The 16,001-nt window shown below is 39.5% G+C and overlaps 1 protein-coding gene across 3 annotated transcripts in view; it reads left to right on the top strand.

Moving 5' to 3' along the window:
• Positions 1 to 712: 712 nt before the first annotated feature.
• Positions 713 to 16,001, top strand: part of POU6F2 (POU class 6 homeobox 2) — a 325,692-nt gene continuing 310,403 nt past the window's right edge. For 2 of the 3 annotated variants that reach the window (XM_072153279.1, XM_072153276.1), the window contains exon 1: positions 713 to 849. In XM_072153279.1, coding sequence (XP_072009380.1) covers positions 742 to 849 — 108 coding nt within the window. In that variant the 5' untranslated portion in view covers positions 713 to 741. Of the gene's footprint in view, positions 850 to 1,443; positions 1,554 to 16,001 lie in introns of those variants that run through there. The other variant, XM_072153277.1, reaches the window with a different exon arrangement.

Raw genomic sequence — 16,001 nt, 5'->3', positions numbered from 1 at the left:
AATTAAATGCAACATAAAAAAAGATTTAAAAAAAAAAGATGAAAAAGCACTTTTAACGTTTGAGTTCTGAAAATAGTGATAAATATTGTAGATGTTACGGCAGCCTTTACAATCGCAATAATTTTTTCTTGCACGTTATGAGCTTTAATTTTCGATCACTGCTCCAATACGCAATCTTAACTGAGACATTTCAACTCATAAGGGAACAGGATTATGAAACGCTTTGTCCGCATTTCATTTTGCACTTTGTGGGAGAAGCTTCACATTGATTTTTATCTTTTTTTTTTTCACTTTGACATGGGCACATTACAGAACGGAGCACTTAAACTGCTCTGCTCTTTCAAGAGGGGGAAGCAGAGAACTACGAGTTTTGCAATATCCCTGATTTAAATAACATTCTTTCTTTCCGGTAACAAATGCCCCCTCTGAAAACTTTGTATTAAAAATAAACAAGACTCTCTATTTTATTAGCTATTTTAGTTTGATCTAAGGCAGTACATGGTTTGTACTTGTTACAAGAGTCTGCCTGTCTCACTTTATTTGGTTTGTATTGGGTATTTGTCATTGTCATTTCATGTCTGCAGAAAATTCATACCTTGTATTGCTAGTGTAAGTCTCCGTGTATGTGTGTGTGTGTGCGTTGAAGGTCACATGACTGTTTCATCCTATTTGTTGGGCTAGCTTGACTTTTTTCCCCTTTTGCTTTTAGTGATGGTTGTGAGTGCAGAAGTTGATTGACAGATGCATGGCAGAAACCCCCATTCTAGCTTTCAAAGACTACATATGACGGATTGCGATCTTTCAGCTCAGCTGCAGGACACAGGGACCAAGCAAGCTGTAATTGGTCAGGTATTGTGTCAGCCATTTCTCAACTCTCTTTTTATTTATTATTTTTTTTATTCTCTGCCTTATCCAGCTTGCTTTGTGTGATTCATGTAATTCATATTTACCCCCATTTTCTGTAGCTTTGCCTGACTAGGGGCTACACACTTAACATGCACTTACATCTCTCATTAAAAAATAATACTACAATACATTCTAATGCTTGTTCACAAATATGTTAAGTGGGAGATAGGATATGAACATGTTTTTCTCTTGCTGTAAATGCTACCTGTATTTTACTGTGTGCCAAATTAAAACTCTGGATAAGTAAATGATATTTAATTTTATTTATACTTCCTTTTATTTCTATTAAATTGAAAGTCTGTTTCTTCCTAGGGAAAATAAAAATCTAGTGTATATTAACCAGTGGCATGTATGACATGTGATCGTGCTTATTATAGTAAGTGGTCCTCTGCTGTTGTAATAGGGGGTGGCAGGCACATGAAACCCTGCTAGAATCTGAGAGGTCCAGGTGGTCTGCTCAAGCCTCCTAATGCGATCCAGCACAACAGCTTTAATAAACAGCTCTATTTAGTTCTCTCCTCCCTGTATCCAGGGAGGTGAACAGGTCTGGCTCTGCTGTGATGAAATGCCGGATGAATATCTCTCAGAGGCCTCACAAGCTGATTTTTAAAGCTTTACCATTTCAGCGTCTTTTGTCTTCCGAATGGGTCAGTGAGTCCTTGTCTTACTTCAGAGATATTTCTGATAAGTGTAATGTATGATGTTTCTCTTTCCTTTGTGTCTGTTTATATACACCTCCTTGGATGAAAAAAAAGTATATATTGCCTTCCTTTGATTTGGAATTCTATTGTAGAGTAGCCTTATATAAATCAGCTCTGTGGATAATACAACCTTCTTTGCTGTCATTTGTGGTATGAACTTTGAAGAATTTAAAGCAATATTTGGAAATCAATTTTCCAGTTACCATAGGTTATTATTAGTTTCTGTGTCATTTTTCTAGTACTTTATGGGAGATGTATTGGGCAGATGTATAGTAATAGATTTTCTCAGTTTTGGAGAAGCTAATGTTTTCTAATGGTGGCGGCGAGTTTGAATTCCCTTGTTGTAGCTTGTTAAAATTATTGCCAAAAATTGCGACAAAATGACATAAAAATGTAGACTGAATGCATTTGATTTACATGTACTAAAGGCTGCAGCAATTATGAGGTTATCGGGGCTTCTTAAGAAAAAGCTGAATTGTTTGCCAGTTTAGTTTTTTTCTGCATACAGTATATGTCAAAAATACAGCCAGCTAGTTTGAACAGACTACATACTATTATCTAGGTGGAATCTGCTATACTGCTTATGAACTGTAAACTTTCTAACACAGAATTCCAGTGTGCTGCAATACAGACCTGGGTCACGGTGCCCATTACCTATATAAAGAGTTATCAGTCAGGGTGTATTAGTTGGTTTGTATTTTATTATATAATATGCATTATGTGCATAACAGAACATTCAGTTTTTCTATTTTTTAACCACAATGTCATTGTTTAAGTGAATGGCTCTTATGAGTGCATTCCCTTTCAATAACAGCAATATTTTAGATGTATATATTACTGGTGCTGTTATACAGGAAAATGAAGAGTACATGATCAATAATATTTCAGAATTGCTGCAGAAGTTTAAAAAAATGGGAAAGGTAAAAAATTTTAACATATGTCTATATCAGAATTTCCCTGGCCAGGAGTGTAAAGAGTTAAAGGCATCACATGGACAGGACCTCATACTTTGCTCCTCAGATCATGTGTTCATGGGCTACTTCTGTTTAGTTTCAACCTTGAATTGGTGACTGTTTTGGATGGATATTTGACTACTGTAAATCTACACTATTCAGCATCACATAAAAATTTGATATGTTCATATATTTATATGAATGAATATCTTATATATTACTCGTTTACATTTTTATCGTATATAAAACATTATTGTCAGTTGTCAAATATTCTCTTAACCCAAATGTGCCAATTAATCGCTAGTAACATGTGTTCATATTTTATTCAAATCTTTTTTACCTCAACACAATTTTTAAAATTTTACGTAAATAAAACATTATAAAACCTAAAGGCTGTTCCATAATACGACAACAAGTAGTGTACATTTTTCTCTCTTTTACATATAAGAGGAATTTAACTGTAAATTGTTTTAATTTAGATTCATTTCAAATTATTGATTAGATTTACAAGGAAAACTGATTTTGTGAATTAGAGTGATTTTTTTTATAATAAAGGATATTTATATTAGGCATAACTTAAATACATGTATAATCCTATTTTATTATTTAAGTACGTAGAAGTTAAACACATTATGTAAATATGTCTCCTCTCTACATATATGTAGAATGGGTGTACATAACACCTGTACATGACAAATATAGGCACATAATTTAATCAGATGTACATGGCTTAATTTCTAATTACAAATCTTAGTAAATTAATACTAATTAATATAAATACACATATACCTTAAATGAGCAAAGTTACTAACAAAATACATACTATTAAATATAAATAAAATTGTCCTATATAAATAAATCCAAGGAAACTTGCAAGACAGAAAAAAGTCAGACAATGATTAGAAGATAAAAATAATTATAAATGATAAACAACCTATTAAATTATTTCAGCCTTTAGTTCTTTTCTGCATCTTTCTATGTAGAGACCTGGTCCTTTGAGTGACAGGTTACTTCATCAGCCTTACAGCCCTCCTGTTTTTCTCTCATCTCGTGAAGACAGGTCACTGTGTCCAATCACCCTTCTGGCTTTTAATTCCCCAGGGATGCCACAGCCTGCCTGCCATCTTGATCCAGAGGCCTTTAGGGCCTGTACTGGCTGCACATTTATATGTTCACTGGCTTTTGGAAAATGTAATGGAACAAAGGATATTAAATTAACTGGTGAAAGAAACAGATGAGGTGAATTAGGTAAAGGGGAAGAGGAAGCTATACAAGATGATGTCCTTTTTTTTCTAGATGTCAACGATCCATATTGTTTTTGCGTACAATATAATCGTGTGTGTGTACATATATATATATATATATATATATATATATATATATATATCTGGAAAAGTACAAAATTATACATAAATGTCTTCTATAAAGTACAAAACTAATGTTTTTTATTTATTAATCTTTATTGCATTAAAGGGGTTGGCCACTTTTCATTATGTTTTTTGTATTGTGTGTGTAACTTTGGTAGAGGAAAATATTAGGAAATTTTTCAGTATATATCTATTAAACATTCTGCTCTGATTTCTTGACATGTTAAGTGAAGCCTCCTGTCTTTTACCTCATCAACCAGCCATTCCTGTCCATAAAATGGCTGCGGATGGAGGCTCATGTGATATGCAACTGTCCATGAGCAATCACCCTGTCAGGAACTTAATCTTATATTCATGAATACTACCCTAAGGTCCTGGAAGGCCAATTGGTCATTAACAGATAAGATCACATGACCTTCTATCTGCGGTCATTTTATGGCCAGGAATGTCTGATGTAAAAAACAGGAGGCTTCACTTTACATATTAAGAAAGCGGTGCAGAACTTTTAATAGATGTATATTGGTAAATGACCTAAAAGTTTACCCCTTCCCCCACACTTACACACATTACAAAAACATGAGAAAAAGGGGCAGATTTACTTACCCGATCCATTCGCGATCCAGCGGCGCGTTCTCTGCGCTGGATTCGGGTCCGGACGGGATTTATTAAGGTAGTTCCTCCGCCGTCCACCAGATGTCGCTGCTGCGCTGAAAAGCATCGGAACGCACTGGAATACACCGAGCCGGGCTGAGTGAAGGTAATTGCAATTTTCGCGACACATTCTTTTAAAAATGCAGCGGTTTTTCCGAATCCGACGGGTTTTTGTTCGGCCACGCCCCCCCCTATTTCCGTCGTGTGCATGCCGGTGCCGATGCACCACAATCTGATTGCGTGCGCCAAAATCCTGGGGCAATTCAGGGAAAATCGGCGCAAATCGGAAATATTCGGGTAATACGTCGGGAAAATGCGAATCGGGCCCTTGGTAAATGACCCCCAATGTGTCCAACCCTTTTAACATTCTGCAAATTGTGATCTCTATAAGAAGAGGTAGTCACACCTTGATCATGGATTGCATATATTTTAGAAATACCATAGAAGTCAAAGGAGAGAATGTGCTGTGAAGTCGGGGTTAGGTTTGTAAATTTGTGAGCTTTCTACTATTTCATAAACTAATTCTAAGTATATATGCTTGAGAGATGTGTAGTGGCTAACTCACTGATTGATGGTGGTCTTAATGGTGGCACCCCCACTGATAAAAGTGGTCCATTGTACCCAAAATGAATAAAGTGGTAGGTGGGGCATGCACACTATTGCTCCATTTGTATGTAGGAAGCAACCAAGTACAAAGCTTGAGTATCTCTGTCAAGGTGCTAAGATATATACCTAGCTGCTATTTTGAACAAACACAACTTTAGAAACTGAAGACAGTGTGTTAAAGAGGTTGCCGGGGATCTAAAAAATCTATATATTCTGCCTGGGGGGTTTTTGTAAAAACAATAAAAAAGTATCCTTACCTTCTCCTTCGATCCCATTGTCCCATGCTGTGACCCGTCAGTGCCATGCCCCTGTTTGTCTATAGAGGCAGGTACACCCATCTGTCCTATGCTGTGCACCTGATACAGCATAAGATTCAATGCCAAATATGTAGTTCTTTTTTTAACATCTTGATGCTCCGCGACAAATATCTCTGTCACTGAGCTTGATTAGTTAATACTCAGTGACAGATATATCCGTCTCTGAGCTTGATTAGTTAAAGGAAACAACCACCTGAAAAACACAAAGAAACCTATTAATACTCACCCCCTCTCCTCTTCACTTTGATCCTGGCGCTGTCCGTCGTTAATCTTGACACGCAAGGATCATCTAGAAAAGAAAATTATAATTAGCAGCATGGAGTGAGGGGACAAGATGTCTTCCGTGCTGCTAATTATAACTTTCTTTAGTAGGTGTCAAAATTAGTAATGGACTGAAGATGAAGTGGAGCGTTTTTTATGTTATTCAGGTGGTTGATTCTCTTTAATGCTCAGTGACGTATATATCAGCTGATGCTGGTTCAGCTCGTAGCGCCCAAAGTCGAAAATGACACTTTTTTGCCATTTTGAAAAATATAAAAAAATCTATAAAAAGTGATCAAAAGGTCGTACAGTCCTAAAAATGATATCATTGAAAATATTATCAAATTTCGCAAAAAATGACACCACCCACAGCTCCGTACACCAAAGTATAAAAAAGTTATTAGCGCCAGAATTTGGCAAAATCAAAAAAATTATTTTTGTACAGGAGGTTTTCATTTTTGTAAATGTATGAAAACATTATAAAACCTTTATAAATTTGGTATCCACGTAATCGTACCAACCCAAAGAATAAAGTAGACATGTCATTTGGGGCGCTCAGTGAAAGACGTAATATCCAAGCCCACAAGAAAATGGCGCAAATGCGTTTTTTCACCATTTTCATTGCATTTGGAATTTTTTTCTCGCTTCTGAGTACATGGCATGGAATATTTAATAAAATAAAAATTTAAGGTACAGTATGGTAACATTTACAGTAAAATGGACGATGGTAATGTTGTTGTTGTATGCCTTATGTTTATGAGCGACAGTTTTCCTGCTATATACCTGCATGTCATAAGAATTTAAATTAAAAAAAGGACCATGTTAAATTCAAATCAGTTTTTTTAAAAAAAATTTTACCGGTGTTTTGTATGCGTTGGAAAAGGGGTAGTCTTATACGGTGAATATATCTTAAACTCTATATTTTAAACAGGAAAGTAGGGGTGTTGTCTTATACACCAGGTCGTCTTATACGCCGGAATATACGGTATGTCTATTCACTGGCGCTGCTCCCTTCTATGTATCACTTCTTTTGGTGCTGCTGGTGCCCCCTATTCATACACTAATTATATAAACTAATTATATGTTTATATAAACATATGAATCTCCTATAGCTGCGCTACATCTACTATAAATCATTAAAAATGTATAAAGATATGATGGAATTCACTTTTAATCCTGACATCCTACAGTATTCCTTTGGAGCATCCGTTGGTATGCTGTTTCAGTATCTTCTTGCAGTCCTTTCTGGTTTAGACCTGGCAGCGGCCGGTTTCAGATAACAAACAAAAATTGTAGTGATGTTGTATATATCGGGTTGGGGTAATGTGTAAGTATAAAAGTGGAACCCACATCTGAATTGAGTATGAGCACAAGAAAACAGAAAGGCAGATGTATACGGGTGAAAAAGTATCAGATTTTATTAGAATAAATGTGAGTCATAAAAACAATTAAAAACCCTATAAAAGAGGGTGACATAACAAGGATTCTCCCCAGCATTGAAGAATCAGTTGTATAATACCAGAAACACAGATATGAAAATAATGCATATACATACATACATGGCAACAATTATACTAAACAGAGTAGTCAGCCAAACGGGACAATTAAGTGTATGGTAGTATTATAGTAATGATATACAATCAAGGGAGTGTCCACAATATGTAAAGGTGCAAACGAAAACGATATTATTACCGTGTGGAGGATGTAGAGCTGGGGAGAGCAAGGATGCCCAAAAATTGTAGTGATGTGAACTCCACTAACGGTGATAGACAAGTGGAAAGTGAACCTGTCGTCAGGAACCCTTTCTCTTGCTCCCCCATGTCCCCATTTCCTTTCTGTATGCAGAGCTGCGTCCCTAGTCCCATGGGAGTGGCCAGTGAGGAGTGGGGCAGATATATGTATGATATCCTGAGGGGGAAAGCAATGGGGGGAGGAGACCTGGGATGTTTTTTTAATTTGAAATCAATGCATGAGTGAGAGGTTTCGCGAAGGGGGGGGGGGGACCAACTTCTCACTGGCCACTGCCATGGGACTAGGGACACTGTACACACAGAAATGTAAACTTTGATCTAACTTGCCTTATTTTTGGAAAAAAAACTGTTTTACTTTAAAAACTCGTTGGCAATGTGTACACTATTCTCTGTGGGGACATGGGGATCCAGATAAAGGGCCCCTGACCACCTCTTTAAGTATTAGCCCTGGAGATCTGTATTACCACTCTTTTGTGTGTGTTGTTAACAGCAGCAGCAGGACTCTTGATTTTTATTCCAGGATTGTAGCTGATGGATGGGTACAGTGGATCCCTCTTTTTGTGATTTGTGAGAGTTACACTGTTTATCCCCTAATATGTGGATAGGGGAAACTTTTATGACAAGACAACACCTTAAAGACCCCCTTCTTCCACTTGCATCTCTTCAGCCAAACTCCTCCAAAGAACAAAACTATTATGCAGTTATAATCCAACTATCTGCTATCACATAAGAGTACAGGGAAAGTCATGTAGCTCCTTGCACAATAAATTGCAGAATAGGGCAAATTTTATTTAATTAGTCTGTGAAAGACTGCAGCATCATCCCTGTTGCCATCTCGTTTTCTCTGATGGCAACCACTTGTGGATATGAATCTGTTAACGGACTAGTCATTATAGTTTTCCCAACAAAAAGCAAACATTTCCCAGCATGATATTCAGTAGAAATACAAAAAGGTCTAAAATATTAATTTGTAATATTTGTACAAAAGTGGAAAATTGTATATAAAAAATTATGTTATTTACGTTACAGTTGCTAAAGCATATACTCATCCTTATCCCCTTACCAATGCGTGATGATGGCTGCCGGTAAATGGAGAGGGCTCATGGGCTGAGCCCCTCCATAGCCAGTAAGTTATATTGCAGCAAACACTTACAGGTAACATCCGCTAATGGTGCTAGCACTGATTGCGGGTGTTAACTCGTCCATTGCCGCATTTGCCGGCAGCTTCAAAAAAGATGGTTGCCATCTTGGCGAAGATTGCCGGTCCCTGTGACATCATCGGGGGCAGCGATTGGTTGCCATGACAGCCTTGGGTCTTCAGAAGACCTGAGGTTGTCTGGTTTTAACCTATTTATTACAATGTACGATTTGCACATTGTAATGAATGAGGAGAAAAATCCCCATATACTGCCATATTGTACTGTAGTATGGCAGTAAATGGTATGATCAATCAGACAAGCAAGGCTTAAAGTACCCTAGGGGTCTGCAAAATAGTAAAAAATAAAAACTAAAAAAACCTAATTAAATTTAAATCACCCCCCTTTCCCTAGAAGTCATATAAATATAAATAAACAGTAAAAATCATAAACAAGTTAGGTATCGCCACATAACCGCCACATCGCTGATCTATCCAAATATAATAATGGTTTTTCAACCAGTAACAGAAAATAGCGCCCAAAGTCAAATTTGGCACTTATTTGCCATTTTGAAGAATATAAAAAATTCTGTAAAAAGTCATTGAAAGGCCGTACAGTCAAAAAAAGGAGGTTTTAATTGTTGTAAATGTATGAAAAGCATATAAAACTTATACATATTTGGTATCCCCGTGATCGCACCGACCCAGTGAATAAAGTAGATATGTCATTTGGGTCACACAGTAAAATCCAAGCCCACAAGAAATTGTTGCAAATGCTTTAATTTCACCGCTTTTGGATTTTTTTCCAACTTCCAAGTAAACTGCATGGAATATTAAATACGTCACTATGAAGTGCAATTTGTTACACAGAAAACAAGCCATCACACAGCTTTGTACATGGAAAAATAATAAAAGGTATAGATTTTTGAAGGTGGGGCGTGAAAAATGGAAATGTAAAAACCAAAAAGGGCCTTAAGGGGTTAAGGGGTTAAAGCTGCATAATGTACTACAGGTTCAGCAGGTATAATTCACTCCTGACATAGTGAACGGCAGCTACACCAGTGTACAGACAACAGAAGACCTATAATATGATGTAATAAAGAAACATGGCCATGTTTACTTTCTGCTTAAATTATTTAGAGTTTTTATTTGACAGACTTTGCTCCAGGTAAAATTTGTTTACACTTTCAGACACATAATAAAAAGTTACAAACTGTACTGCAGAACAATGTAAATGTACTACAGCTCAGCAGTATAAAAGTCTTTCAGTGAAAAACCAAAACTTAACGGAATGTATTGGAAGTTCTATTGTGGTTTTACAAATAAATGTCATATCAATTGTCAATAAAGTTTTTTGTAAAAAAAATGCTAGTCCTAACCAAGCACAGCTACAGACAGTGTTAACCCTTAATGCCTCTGCCCTTTTTTTAGTTATTCCTTTTCCATTTTTTTCTCCCCAGCCTCAAAAATCCATGACTTTTACATGTACAAAGCTTGTTTTCCACGCAACAAATTGTCCTTCCAAGTGATGTTATCTAACATTCCATGCCGTGTACTGGAAAGCTGGAAGAAAATTCTAAATGTGGTGTAATTGGAGAAAAAAAAAACATTTGTGTCATTTTTTTGTAAGCTCTGTTTTTATCTTTATCTCGTGTGCTCCAAATGACACCTCAAATTTATGCTTTGGTTCAGTGTGATCACTGTGATACCAAATTTATATAGGTTTTATTATGTTTTAATAGATTTTAAAACATTAAAATCTTTTGTACAAAAATTTTTTTTTGCCCAATTTTGGCGCTAATAAGTTTTTCATATTTTGTTTTACAGAGCTGTGTAAGGTGTCATTTTTTTGCGGGAAGAGATGACATTTTCATTGCTAACATTTTGGGAACTATATGATCACTATTTTGATCACTTTTTGTTCAAAATTTTAAATGATGCAAAATGGCAAAAAAAATGGTGATTTTGATATTTGGGCACTATTTTCCGTTATGGGTTTCACCACCATTTTTACATTTTGTTAGATCAGGAATTTTGGGATGTGGTTAATGATTTAACATTTTTATGTATTTGTATATAAGTTCTAGGAAAACAGTGGTGATTTCAACTTTTAGTTATTTTGGAATTTTTACATTTTTTGAAACTTTCAACAAATTTTTTAACTGTACTGACGTGACGCAGAGGCCCTGATAAATATGCCCCACAGCCTCAGAAAAAAAAAAACCGTTATGCCCTCTTTACTAATATTCACCAGTTTTAATAACATAGCAATATAGAGGGCTGGGAAGGGGTTTAATTTTTTAATGATGGCCCTTGATTAGGATTTTAAATACATGAATATGAAGTACATAAGATTCAGCATGAAACAAAATAAAGTGAAAATAATTCAGTTTACTTCTAACTGAACCATACAAGTGGTATGAGACAGTGGGAATGAGACAGAGTTATTTAAGACTGCGAAAACAATTTTTTCTGTGTCACTGTTACAGGTAAATGTGCTGTAGCTTCGGGCCTTTTGTTTTATCATTAGCTTTGAAACCTCTCTGATATGTAGGACTATTTCTTCAAAAGAAAGATTAGCTGTTGATATTTGCCGCCTCTTCTGTGTTGTCTGGAAGTGTTGTTCTGTAGGTGCATTTTATCAAACTGCAAGATCAAAAAGAACGGCTTAAAAGAGGAGGCAGCATTTCCTGCTGTTTGGAAATTGGAAGTGATTTCATTTCGTGCTGTACACATTACTAATGTGAAATAATTGTCAGACGTGACAGTCGATGATAAGACATTGTTAACTCTCAACTGCTCCTTAATGGATGCCAAATGGGGGTAATATAGCCTGCAAGCAATATGATGTGGTAAGGTAAGGGTCGATTATACTGTAATTAGTCATGCCAAGAGTTCTGCATTGACCAAGGCTGCGAGTGAGGATAAGAAACTCTGTGTATGGGGTGGGCTGCAGTGATACAAGAGACCCTCTAATGAAAGACTGGTCTATTGTATTGCATTATTCAAATTGGGGTCACCACTTTCATCTCAAATCCCCATAACAAGGGTTTTATTTTAAGTGTAAGTAAGTCTTTATCTATACATTAAGGGTATCAGACACATGTATCATAGAAATACAACAAAAAGGTGATAAACTATATTTTTATATAGGATATTTTTAGATAGGGGTTAAATAGTCACTATATGGGTAGATTTACATTCTGCAGTAATGGTGGGGTTTAAGATACATTTATATGGTGTTATTTACCATGAATTTTGACAATGACCCCACCCAAAAAAGCAACAGCCAACACACCAAAATCTAAAGCACTGAAGTGGTATCTTTGAAAACCATAAATACACCATAAACATGTATTCACAGGAGGCTAGGCATCTCCAAACACCCAGGCCAACAAAGGTAGGTGTCTTACTGGTGACTGGCAGTATCCACTGTTTGGACTGATCGGGGGGAGGTGGGGTTAGATTTTCCTTTAACAATCTCAAGACATACTATACTTACCTTCACAACCCATAGTTCCCGTCATAACAAGGGCATCCTCATAGACTGTTCATTATGACTGTTTGTACTCTGTAATGTAATATTTCTATATGTCCACTATGATTTGTAAAGCACTATGGAATATGATGGCGCTCTATAAATAAAGATTATTATTATTATTAAGGATACATAAATTGTTTTTCAGAAGTGGCTAATAAAGATTCAGTGAATGTTGTTGAGTGGCTGTTGTGGGGAATTGCTCTGGTAGTTGACTGATTCACCTCCTGAGACAGGACAGCTCCCAGTCCTACATCTGACGCATCTGTCTGCGCAATAAACTCTCTCTTGAAGTTTGGCGTAATGAGGACGGGAGATCCACACAGCGCAGACTTCAATGCCTGAAAAGCACCTTCTGCTTGTTCATTCCACCGCACCATGACAGATCTTTTACCCTTCAGCAGGTCTGTCAGGGGAGCGGACATGGTGGCAAAGTTTGGTATAAACCGTCTGTAGTACCCGACAATGCCCAGGAATGCCCTGACTTGCTTTGTGCTCACTGGTTGAGGCCAACCCTGTATAGCGTCAATCTTGTTGATCTGAGGTTTAATTATACCTCGACCGATCACATACCCCAAATAGTGTGTCTCCTCCATTCCTAGCGCACACTTCTTGGGGTTTGCGGTCAGGCCCGCTGCCCTTAGCGAGTTCACTACGGCCTGTACCTTGGCCAAGTGACTCTCCCAGTCTTGACTGTAGATGATAATATCATCTAGATAGGCGGAGGCGTATCTCCTATGTGGCTTTAACACTATGTCCATTAACCGTTGAAAGGTAGCGGGGGCCCCATGAAGCCCAAACGGTAACACAACATAGTGAAAAAGGCCCTCAGGGGTAACAAAGGCTGTCTTTTCTTTAGCCCTATCGGTCAGGGGTACCTGCCAATATCCTTTAGTTAAATCCAATGTGGTGAAGTACCGAGCTCCCCCTAGTCTCTCAATAAGCTTGTCCACCCGGGGCATGGGATAGGCATCAAACTTAGACACCTCATTCAATTTTCTAAAATCGTTGCAAAATCGCAACGTCCCATCCGGTTTGGGAATTAGAACAATTGGACTGGCCCACTCACTTTCACTCCTCAATTACCCCTAGCTTCAGCATATTCTGAACCTCCTCTGATATGGCCTGTCTACGAGCTTCAGGGACTCTGTACGGCCTTAATCTTACCTTTACCCCTGGCTCAGTGACAATGTCATGTTTAATTACAGATGTGTAACCAGGCAACTCTGAGAATACATCTGTATTCCTTACTACAAACTCTCGAGCCTCTTGCTGTTGTCCTTTGGTAAGGGTATCGGCTATTCGCACCTCTGCATCTGCTACAGGCTTATCTGCAGCCTGTGAGGGTAGCGCAGGAGGTGGACTAGCCAGAACCATCTCTGTATGCAGACTTTCTCTGTCTTTCCAGGCCTTTAACAGATTAACATGATAAGTCTGCTCGGGTTTTCTCCGTCCAGGCTGACGTATCCTGTAGTTCACCTCTCCAATTTTCTCTATAACCTCATACAGTCCTTGCCATTTAGCGAGAAACTTACTTTCTACAGTGGGGACTAGCACCAACACACGATCACCAGGACTAAAGCTCCTTACTTTTGCTGACCTGTTATAAACCCGGCTTTGAGTCCTTTGTGCCTCCTCCATATGCTCTTTGACAATGGGCATGACGGCCGCCACCCTGTCCTGCATATCTGCGATATGGTCTATTACACTTTTGTGGGTTCTTGTTCCCATGTCTCCTTGGCTATGTCCAGGAGACCCCTGGGATGTCTGCCATACACTAACTCAAACGGTGAGAACCCAGTAGAGGCTTGTGGGACCTCTCGGATGGCGAACATTAAATATGGCAACAGTACATCCCAGTCCTTCTCATCCTTGTTCACCACCTTTTTTAGCATACTCTTTAAAGTTTTGTTAAACCGTTCTACCAATCCATCCGTCTGAGGATGGTACACAGAGGTGCGTAATTGTTTAATGTTAAAGAGCCTACATAGCTCATTGGTGACTTTTGACATAAAAGGAGTCCCCTGATCTGTGAGGATCTCCTTGGGAAGTCCCACCCGGCAGAACATGGCAAACAACTCTTTAGCAATTAGTTTCGCTGAGGTGTGCTGTAGTGGGATGGCCTCAGGATATCGGGTAGCATAGTCCATGACTACCAGGATATGCTGATGCCCCCGAGCAGATTTAACCAAAGGACCGACCAAATCCATGGCGACCCTTTCAAAGGGTACCTCAATAATGGGCAGAGGTACCAACGGACTTCGAAAGTGTACCATGGGAGCATGCAATTGACAATCAGGGCAAGTTTCACAATACCTTTTTACCCTATCATACACTCCTGGCCAGTAAAAATGCTGAAAGATGCGTTCCAGAGTTTTTGTGGTACCTAGGTGCCCTCCCATCACATGCTTATGGGCAAGGTCTAACACCATCTGACGATATGGCTGAGGTACCATTAACTGCTCCCGGGTTTCACCGTGGACCTTAACAATGCGGTACAATAACTCCTGATTTACCACCACACGAGGGAACAACTTATCCGCACCTGGGTGCTGAGGTACACCATTAATCTCTACCACATTTTCTCTGGCGCGGACCAGAGTGGGGTCCTGGAGTTGTGCAGTACCAAAGTTGTCACGGGATACCTCCAAATCCGACAACTGTGGTCCTGTCACTACCTCCTCAGTTTCGCCTGCCATAACATCTAGGGGAAACATTACACTTCCATCTTCTGTGGCGGTCACCCCTATGGCAGGAACTCCAGAGTCTGGGTCATCAGGCTCGGCTTCAGAGATCTGACCAGACAACACATGAGAACAACCCCCCAACTCTTGGTTTCCCCGTCATAGAGTCCAGAACATGGGGAAGTCCCGTCCCAAAATAAGATCATGGGGCAAGTTCTTGACAACCGCGGCCTCATGTAGTGTCTCTCCACAAGAGGTCTGGAAGTTAATAACTGTGGTGGGGTAGTCCTTTACGTCCCCATGGACGCACAGGACACCAATTGTGCGCCCTGTGACTGTCTTGGGGTCTATGAGGGTCCCATTAATCAAGGTTACCCGACTGCCTGAGTCCAGCAGGGCCAACGCTGGATGCCCTGCCACAGTCACCCGGCACAGGTGGCGCTCATCAGCAGAGTCGGGGCTAGTAGCTGTGTAGACAGGAGCAGCATAGAGAGAAACCCTTCTGGTGGAACTGCAGTCCATGGGCTCTGAGGAATTGGGGCAATGGGCTGCAATATGACCTGGCTCATGGCAGGTCCAACAGGTGGGAGCCTCCCCCCTCCTCCTCCCCTGGGGTACTTCCCGGACATTGGGCGTTGTCCTGCGCCGGGTATTTGTGGGTGACACGACCTTCCGTGCCTTAGGGCCCGTCTGGGTATAAGGGGCTTTCTTTGTTAGGGCCTGGATGGCACAAAACCTCTCCACCAACCCCACCAGCGCCACAGCATCAGACGGGTCCCCGTGTCCCACCCATTGTTGGATCTCACCCGGCAAGGCCCTCAGGAAACGGTCCAAAACAACCTTCTCGACCATCTGGGCTGGGGTTGATGTCTCCGGCTGAAGCCACTTGCGGACCAAGTGAACAAGTTGGTGCATCTGCCCCCTCGGTGGTAGCGCCTCCTGGTATCTCCAGCTATTCACTCTTTGAGCGCGTAGATGCTGATCCACTCCTAGTCGGGCCAAGATCTCTGCCTTTACCTTGGTGTAGTCCCGGGCATCCTCCTCTCTCAGGTCGTAGTATGCCTGCTGGGGATCAGCGACGAGGAAGGGGGCCAACACCTCTGCCCAGTGTTGCTGTGGCAACCTCTCTCA

Source organism: Engystomops pustulosus, chromosome 5 (assembly GCF_040894005.1).
Source record: "Engystomops pustulosus chromosome 5, aEngPut4.maternal, whole genome shotgun sequence".
In the NCBI taxonomy this organism is placed as follows: domain Eukaryota; kingdom Metazoa; phylum Chordata; class Amphibia; order Anura; family Leptodactylidae; genus Engystomops; species Engystomops pustulosus.
This window is presented reverse-complemented; position numbering and strand designations above follow the sequence as displayed.